At 55.6% G+C, this 9293-nt stretch overlaps 1 protein-coding gene across 1 annotated transcript in view; it reads right to left on the bottom strand.

The window, feature by feature from the left end:
* The window catches only part of CAMK2G (calcium/calmodulin-dependent protein kinase II gamma), a 58019-nt gene extending 49282 nt beyond the window's left edge, over positions 1-8737 (bottom strand). The window contains exon 1 of the mRNA XM_005864698.1: positions 8554-8737. Coding sequence (XP_005864760.1) covers positions 8554-8737 — 184 coding nt within the window. The remainder of the gene's footprint in view (positions 1-8553) is intronic.
* Positions 8738-9293: the final 556 nt, after the last annotated feature.

Raw genomic sequence — 9293 nt, 5'->3', positions numbered from 1 at the left:
AAGGGATCAACCAAAGGACTTGTATGCATGCATATAAGCCAAACCAATGGACATGGACAACAGGGGGATGAGAGCATGAGTGGGGGAGGGGGATAGGAGTTAATGGGGGGGATGAGGACACATTTGTAATACCTTAACTAATAAAGAATTTAAAAAAAAAAAAAAAGAACCAAGAGATCACGGTTCAATTCCCGGTCAAGGCACATGTCTAGGTTGCAGGCTCGATCCCCAGTGGAGGGCGTGTAGGAAGCAGCTGATCAAGGATTCTCTCTCATCATTGATGTCTCTCTCTCTCTCTCCCTCTCCCTTCCTCTCTGAAATCAATAAAAATATATTACAAAAATAAAATAAAACAGAGGTGAATTAAATGAGGTCACTGAGTAAGTGCTCGGCACGGTGCTGGGCACACACAGAGAGCCTCCTTCCCAAGGGCCCGGTGATAAGACAGGAAGGCCTCTTGGACAGGGCTTGGTGGCCACGGCTGGTACCAGAGACACTGAGAGAGTTACTCTCCGTTAGGCACCAGGCACACAGCACACCCACTGAGCCCTCTGACAGGCTCCAGCAGCCGTCCTGGGGGAGGGGTGTTCCTCCACCCCTCGCTCGGGTCCACAGCCTGCAGGTGAAGGTTAGCAACAGGGCCCTTCAGAGCGCAGAGCCCAGGCAGCGCGGCTGCCTGCGGATCCCTCCTCTTCGCTGGCTGTGGCGCCCTGCCATCCAGCTCTGCTCAATGAGCCGCGGTTTCTGCCTACCACACTCTCCCCTGCCTCCTCCCACCACGCGCAGCCGGCCAGCACCCCAGCCTCTCCAGCTCTTGTCTCCAGTCCCCTTTCCACACACTTTCTGTCCTGTAATCCCCTCCAGGGCTGGTCCACGTCTGGGGGAAAGCAGGGCTCCACCCCGGCAGCAGCAGGATTCAGGGACAAGTATGGTGGGAAGAGCATCCTTTCCCAACGGCAAAGGCTGTCCCAGCTCAACACAGCATCCCCAACCTCAAAAGGGACGAGGCCCCTGAACTGTCCTGGTCCACGGGGGTCGGTCCAGGCTCTGGCTCAACTACCCAAGGTGGTAACACACCAGCTGCTCTGGTCACAAAAGCAGCCTTCTTCCTTGAGACACACCTCCTTCCAGTGACCGCTGACCTCGCTGCTCCTAGGGGACGGCCTCGACCTTCCCAGGCTGACCTTCCCGCCCACCTTTCCACCAGGCTGGTCCCCGCCCCCTCCCCACGGCCCAGCCCCCCCTTCCTGTTTGACAACAGCCACTTCCCGCTTTTGCACAGGGCCACTTCCTGCCTGCCTGTGTGCTACTGCCATGGAGAGGCCCACCCCTGCCGGCCTTCAGCCCAGTTCCAACCACAGCCCTCTGCAAGGTTTTCCCCCCTCAAGAGCAGAGGTGGCAACAGGAGCAGAAAGCAGAAGCAGCTGTTATCGGGGACCAGCTTCAGGCCCCGCCCAGCAGCACACCTAGGGCGGAGGGTCCCTGCCGGCCTGGCCTCTCCTGCCTTCTGCCCGAGCACTTCAAGACTTGGTCCAGGCTCCACAGAGGCAGGCGCCCTTCACCAAAAGGGCAGCAAAGCGTGATCAGATGTGCCAAGGGGGGCCGAAAAGAGAGAGCAGGCAGTGAGGAGACAGCCTGCAGCAACAGGGAGTGCGGAGCCCGGGAGCCATCTCTTCCCGAGGACCCCCGGAGAGAGGCCCACTCCAGGTGCACGTTCCTTCCCCCACAGGACCGGGGCCAGGGAGGGCTGGCCACCGTTTCTCCAGCCCTGCAGGGACCTGCCGCTGATTTAGTGACATTTCTCTAAAAACACAAATGCCAGCACTAGTTTCAAATAAGACTCTGCTGCCACCGAAACACACAACCTCCTGTCCGTGGGAAAGGACCCAGGGCCCTTGCCCCGACTATGAGGACCCTCCTCAGTCCAATCTCGATGGCACCCTTGACTTTTCCAAGGGTGTCTCAAAGGGTTGTGCCTGTGGCCCTCACAAGACCGGGAGCAGCTTTCTAAAAGCCCCGTCAATTCCAGATGCCCGTCAATTCCAGATGCTCGATTTGGGGGTTGGCTCCCCTTCTTCCTAGCCCCCTAGCATCTACTCTGAGAAGTAGAAACAAGGGCAGGGTAGGGATTTGGTGTCATAATCCCCACTCTCCAGCTACTTATAAACAGCCCCTGGCCTTGGGCACTGACCGGAGGGAATCCCATACCACAATCCCACTGACCGCACCCTGACACTGCCACGCCACACCCCTTCCTCTTTGGATCTCACTATAAAGGTGCAAAGTCTCCAATTAAAAGCCAAGTCCGGCCACCATGTAAGAGCAGGGGGCATGGCTTCTATTTCCTTCACACCCACACACCCGGGAACTGGCTGAGGGCTGTGAATACAAGAGGCCAGGCCTGGCATGTGCCATGTGAGCACCACGTGAACACCAGGCTCTGTCCTCTAAGCTGGCTCTGTCCTCCCTTCTCTTCAGTCCGAACTGGAGCAGTTTTAAACAGCGACACAAAGACCTGAGCCCCACTTTGCCTTAACTAAGGAGGCAAAGGAAAGAGGTGCCAAGAAGTGTCCCGCAGCAAAAGTCTCCCAAACCAGCTTGGACGGAGAAAATCCCCACGGGGTCACCAGCAAGCCCCAAGAAGGCAAGGTTCTGCCTCTGGACACTCTGGACACGCTCAAGGGCCAGAACAGGGTCAGCCGCCGAGTTCTCCATGCCCCCAGCAGGGCTCTGGGTGCCGGCAGCCTTTGCCCACTGTTTTGGTGACATTTCCTTCATGGTAACCAGCCCCAAGTAAAACATCCCAGGAAGCAGCCCCTAAAAATAGCTCCTCCCAGGGCAGCAGCAAGCAGGGGGGGGAGGGGAAAGGGAGGAGAAAAGAGGGGAGCAGATGGGAAGCTGCTGGGGCCCAGGAAGTGGAGACGGTACTGGGGGGAGTGGCTGGGACTCCCCCCACCATCGAGGGGTCTGTACCCAGACACGTGGGTATAACCAAGAGCAAGGCCTCAGCCAGCAGAAAGGAGAGATTTGCTCCACTGGGCTCAGAGCTCTGGGCCTAGCTGGAGAGGCGTGGAAGTGACATATCAGGATTCATCACGGAACAAAACGCCCAGAAACTGTGTTTTAAAGGGAGGAGCCACGGGTAAGTGGAGACCACATCACCCGAGTATGCTGGGGTCCGAACACTGGCAAAACCACTGGCGTACCTAACGGCTCACAGCAAACAACACTTCCGTGCCTCGGTTTCCCCACTGGCCCAGGGAGGGGCAGATCTGTCTGTCCATGGGAAGATGATGAAGGCCCTCCGCTGAGAGGCACTCAAGAGGTGCAAAGTGCCCATCTCCTCCTGTCACCACACTTTTGGCACCCATGGGATCAGGCCCTGCCGGCCTGCCAGGGCTGCCCAGAGAGCAGCACATAGAGAGATGGGGGCAGAGCCCGTCACACCCACTCCTCTCCTTGCCCGTCTCCAGCCTCAGCAGAGAACGGGGTCAGCCGCTCGCTTCTAGGGTTTCAGCACAGCCTCGAAGCTTGGGCACAGCTTCTGACGAGGGACCAGAACAAGCAGCTGGAAGAAAGCAGGGGCCTCGCCTACGGGACGGGACCCCCTTCCAACTTCCAGCCCCACCCCATGATGCCAGCGCCCAAAGTCACGCTGGGAAGGTGGATGGGAGGGCAGGTGGCAGGCCAGTGCTGCATGAGCTAAGTCACACAGCTCTCAGCATGACGGTACGAAACTGGCCCGGCAGAAGCCTTGGCACAGAGAAGGGACCTCCAGGCTGCTTCTTAATCCACTTGGGAGGAAGAGTTAGGGGAGCTCAGTCACTTATATACAGGATGTCCATTTCTCTGTCAAAAAAAAAAAAAATGGCCTGTTTTCTCCTTAGGAGGAAAGCATGGTTTTGCGTACAACCTCCTTAAATGCTTCCGCCAGTTCCCGAGCCCCGGCATTCCAGTGCTGCCTAGATTTCTCTTCCTTCTCCGCCGCCCACTGCTGCTTCACCCTCCCCTCACTTCACCCAGATCCTTAACAGGAAAGTCTCACTTGGAGATACCACAGGGGACACAAATGTCATGGGGGCTACTCAGGCCAACACTAAGGGGGTGGGGACTCTCAGCTGGCACCACCCGGGGGGATCCTATTTCAGTCCCCAGGGCCAGCTGGACCCAGAAAGGGACAGCCTTTGCCCTTCTGGTGGCCAACATACCACAACCCCAGGCACTCAGCTTGCCACAGCCTTGAACACGGACCGACACCCCAAGCTGGGAGCTCAGAAGGAGGCCCCAAATCACAGAGCGGCCCTCGTGCACAGATGGCCACAGGCCGGCAGAGACGCCACCTGGAGAAGGCTGGGCTAACATGTGTCTGGTAAATCGCAGAAAGCATGGCAAGAGCAATTGTCGCTGCTGTCGCCGATTTCAGATGGCATTTCTCAGAGCACGGCTCAGGGGCCGCCTGCATGTGGATTCTAGAACCCCACCCCAGACGCCCAGAAGCAGAACCTCCGTGGCCGGAGCCAGGCACCTGCATCCTCACCAGCGCTCAAGGTGGTCCTTACAGACACTAACACTGGAAACCACTGCTCTGAGACGTTCCCACACTGCCCTAGACGGCCGCTCATGACAGGGAATCCTAAGCTACCCTGTCTTCCTACCTCTCCGACCTGCGTTATGTCCCAAGCACAGGTCTTTGCTCTCATCCGTCCTCTCCCAACAGCTCTGTCAGGCCTACAGGCTGGCTCTATGGAGCAAAAAGGGGGAACCCGAGCCAATACCAGGGTATAAGGGTTCCAGCAACTTGGCTATGAGGTTCCAGAGCCAAAGCCAAAAGGCAACCATGATGGGCCATGTAGTCCTTTTATAATCGATTCATTCAGCACACAGATGCCCTGTATGTCTCGGGCACTTGGCAAGGCCCTGCCCACACAGTAGTAAAGAAACAGATATGGTCCCTCCCGTTACCTCCCAGGTCGCTAGGAAGAGGAAAGCTTTTGGTTTTCATTTAGCTTCAATAGAAATTACTTCCCATAGGATATACAGACTAAAGAGAAACATTTGTTAATCCTCGTCGGAGGATATTGGAGTGGAAGGAAAGAAGGGAGGGGGAGAGAGAGAGAGAAACATCGATGTGAGAGAGACGCATCGACTGGTTGCCTCCCGTATGCACCCTAACAAGGGCCAGGGATCGAGCCTGCAACTGAGGTACGTGCCCTTGACTAGAATTGAACCTGGGACCCTTCAGTCCATGGGCCGACATTCTATCCACTGAGCCAGACTATACACATACATACATACATACATACATATAGTAAGTGCTGTAACAGATTTCAAATATTTGCTCCTGGTAGCTTCTCATAGTAAGGCCAAGTATCCATCATAGTAAAAGCAATTGGAATGAAGATAAATGGTCCAAATACAGAGGTTTCTTAGATGCTAATTGTTCCAAGAATAAATCCTAAACTATGTAGAAGAAAGGAAGGACCATTTGCCCTTCAACTGTAGCAATATGGGGCAATGTTTTGGATATAAGCAAGAGAGCAGGATATAAAATGTTATGCACCACGAGGTGAAAATCTATATGCATATGAATAAAGATAAGGGAATATGAAGATTTAAAAATAAAAAAAGACATAAGGGCTCAGGCTCCTGGGGATGGGGGGTGCTCTTAAATCTTAAAATAACGACTTATCATTGCCATCACCTGGCCCACTAGCTCCTGCATCCAAGCCTATTTTAAATGCCTCTTCAGCCCAGCAGAGAGCTCAGCTTGGAACCATGGGTTCCCCTAAGAGCCCCAACTCCACACCGACTGCTGTCCCAAAGCAAACGGAGTGACGTTCTGTGACTTTCAGAGACTTCACGTAGCCAGGGCCACAAGGACAGTATACAATGTACAGCCACAGGAACTCCCTACCTTGCAACCCAGCCACCAACATGGGCCTGAGGCCACAATGACAAGAAACAACAGGGCAAAAGAAGGATTCCATCCGGATCCACCCACCAGAAGACCAGGTGATCTCTCCCCGTGCCTCCTGGGCCACCTCATCATGAATGCCAAGGAGAAGCAGCTCGATACCCGCTTTCTTTCCTTTCGGTTTGCAGCACAGAGAATCGCAAACAAGAAAGAGAACAGGCAGGGAGACTCCGCAAACACCGCAAGCCCCTTCAGACCCTGACAGTGACCCTGGTGGACCCACCACATTCCCAAACACAGAAATCCAACACCTGCGGGGCCCTAGACAGACAGACAGCGACGAATGAAACCCAGCCCCAGCTACTGCACCTTTATAAAATATACAGCGTAAACTGAGAGGCTGCGGGAAGCCACGGCCTTCACTCCCTAACCCCATGGGCACCAGCCTCGTGGGCCCCCTGGCCCAACCCTCTCCAGGAGCTCACATCCCTGACGCCCACACCTACAGCACAGCCCCTGGCTTGCTCCCTCCATCTCCAAGACAACACCCTCCCACTCTCCCACCTCCAGACAGTACTGGCACTTACATATTCCTGACCCTCTTGCTGGCATCTGTGCCGATCAGCCAGGAGTAGGCCTCTGTCCCAAAGTCAACCTGGCACACAAGCCATACAACAGAGCCCCAGACTTGGCATAACCATCTCAAGAGAGGGGGAGTTGCTGTCTGAAGCATATGATCTTACACAAGAATTTCCTTCTTGAGGGGAAAAAAAACAAAAAAATCAAAGAGAAATCAAACCTCACCCAGTTTGGGCAGGGAGAGAATGATTATCAGTTGGGAAAGACAGGGCAAGGTTGAGAGGAGGTGAGGATGGGCAAGAGACATGATTACACAGGTCAGAGAAGTCCAGGTGGGTAGGGAGGGAGTAGAAAATGACAGCCCAAGGCAGGCAGCTCTACAAAGTCACCTCACCAGCTATGCCCACACCCCAGAGTTGGGCTCCCAGTCATCTCTCCGTCCCTCACCCCTGGGTCAGAGGACACTGGTGAGATGAGGAAAAGCAAAGCATGACATGATTAACTGGAGACACCAGACTACACCAGGGCTATGCCGTGTGGACACGGGAAGGTACACACTCTCAGGCTGTCATCTCTGCCCGCACCCTGCATCCTTGGCCAGAGGATGTCTGCCAACGAGCACAGCCCACCGCGCTGTACCCTCCCCTCCCTGCACCCCAGGGAAGGAGTGCATCTGACTGCCCACATATCTCTATGGTAACCATTGCCTCCAATTCAAGGTACCCAGAGAGAAAGAAAACAAACAAATAAGTCAACTTTATAGCCAACGTAGAGGAGCAGCAAGAGATGGGGGCTGGGAGAAAGCAAGACGAGCTCTGCCTGTGGGGATGGAGAGGGGCCCTCCCAGCCAGGAGGTAGACACCCTGCTAACTAGGTCCCAGGACAACTGTCAACATGACAGAAGCCCACTGTCCCCTCTCTGGAATTCTATAGTTTCTCCAATGCTTGGGGACATCTATTACATCTCTTACCCTAGAGATGCCTGGGTCATTACTAGCTATAGCCTAGTCTTCCCCTGTCTACCCCCAGGCATCTGTCCTGGCTCCTAATGTATTTAAGGCATCCTACTGCCCAGCCCTAAATTCCCTGCTCTGAATCTCATAAACTGTGTCCCCCCCTGCTGCACCCGGCAGCCCTCGATGACCCAACCCATCCACATACCTCTGTACTCACCAGACCTGTTCACAGAGCACTTCACACACGGCTGGGTCTATACCTATCAGATGAGGTGAGTTTGGCAAGCACCCAAGACAAGGTTCAGGGAGTGTAGGTGCGAGGTGTGAAAGCCAGGGCCTGACCCTCCTGGCTTCAGGTGCGGTCAGGTGCTCAGGAGGATCTCACAAGTCAGGCTCTAAGGCCTGGCCCCTCCTCACCCTCAGACCCCGAGGCGACGCGGCTCCCACCCAGACCAGGCCATTGAGAATTCCAGACCATGAGGCATCACGCTCCACCCAGGACAGACTGCATCTGCTGCTGCACCACCAACTTTGTAATTTGATCAAAAAAGCAATCAAGTTCATCTGGCAGGATTTGTTCCCAGAAGCCCTCGCCAGTAGCTGCCTCCTCTGATGTTTACAGATTCCCTTCCCTTGGGAGTCTGTTCTGCCGCCTGGTGGGCAGGGGGAGGCTGATCTGTCAGAGCTGTTCACTTGCTGCATTTCCGTCCTAAGTCACCGCGGGGGCACAGGGCCTGGGACAGACCTGGAGTGGCTCCCACTGCCCCAAACACACACACTCCAAATGCCCCCAACTGAGAGCTCGCCGTCCCATGCCGCCCGACATTCCCAATGTCCCCCCTCTCTTTAAAACCAAGCTCCTTGAGCCTTCAGGGACCGCACCTCCCTGCAGCTACCTACATCTCTTACACCCGCTTCACTCTTCCCCCTGAGCACTTCAGGTTTCCCGTGCAACTCCTTCCCGGGCTTCGCCGTCCACCCACCCTGAAATCCCAACTCTTCTCCAAGTGCTGAAATGCACAACCCCAACTCCTAGAGCATCTTCGGAAGAAGCCATAACCCCTGGAGACACCCCAGGGAGAGGCCCAGCTGGGCAACACTCACCCCGGGCAGACAACTTCTTGGTATTGATGATTTTTGCTGCATACTCCTGCGTGGAGGTTTTCTTCACACACCTGCGGACCACAGAGAAAGCACCCCTGGAGGGAGAAGGGGGAAAGAGCTGGGACACGGAGCACAGCAGAGTCACACAGACATGCTTCAGGTCTGAGGACAGGGACGCGCCCATCCACCTTTCGTCAAAACCACATACACACACCAGCCCAGTGACCATCACTATCCAACATGGGCCAGGAGATGTGGCCACTGCATGACACTGAACAGAGGTGCGGGGGACCACCCCACTCCCACCGCCTCGTCCAGTCACTGGGCCCAGCCCCAGCCCCAGCCTCAGGCTGCACATCAGGAGCTGGTGGGCATGCTTCACACACACACCTGCTGCATCACAAGACAGCCCTGCAGTCGGGCCAAGAGAACCAGGGCAGGGAACAGAGACCCTGCCCTGCTCTCAGCAGGAAGAGTTGCAGGCAGGGGAAGGAGAGATTAGAAAGAGGGTAAAACCCCCTGAGAGAGAAATCTCCCTCAACCATCGGGAAAGGTGCAAAAGTGAGGCTCAGATCTCCCCCCACCGCCTGCAGCCCACTGCATCCCGGCTCCACTGCCGGGCGGGAAGAGGGGATGCAGTCGTGGGTCTCATCCATAGTCCCCCTGCCCCTTCCCCGTGATATCTGCCTCTGGTCACCCCCTCCCCAAAGAGAGCTCGCACTCTCCAGCTCTGGAAACCT

This window comes from Myotis brandtii, unplaced genomic scaffold (assembly GCF_000412655.1).
Source record: "Myotis brandtii unplaced genomic scaffold, ASM41265v1 scaffold190, whole genome shotgun sequence".
Taxonomy (NCBI): domain Eukaryota; kingdom Metazoa; phylum Chordata; class Mammalia; order Chiroptera; family Vespertilionidae; genus Myotis; species Myotis brandtii.
This window is presented reverse-complemented; position numbering and strand designations above follow the sequence as displayed.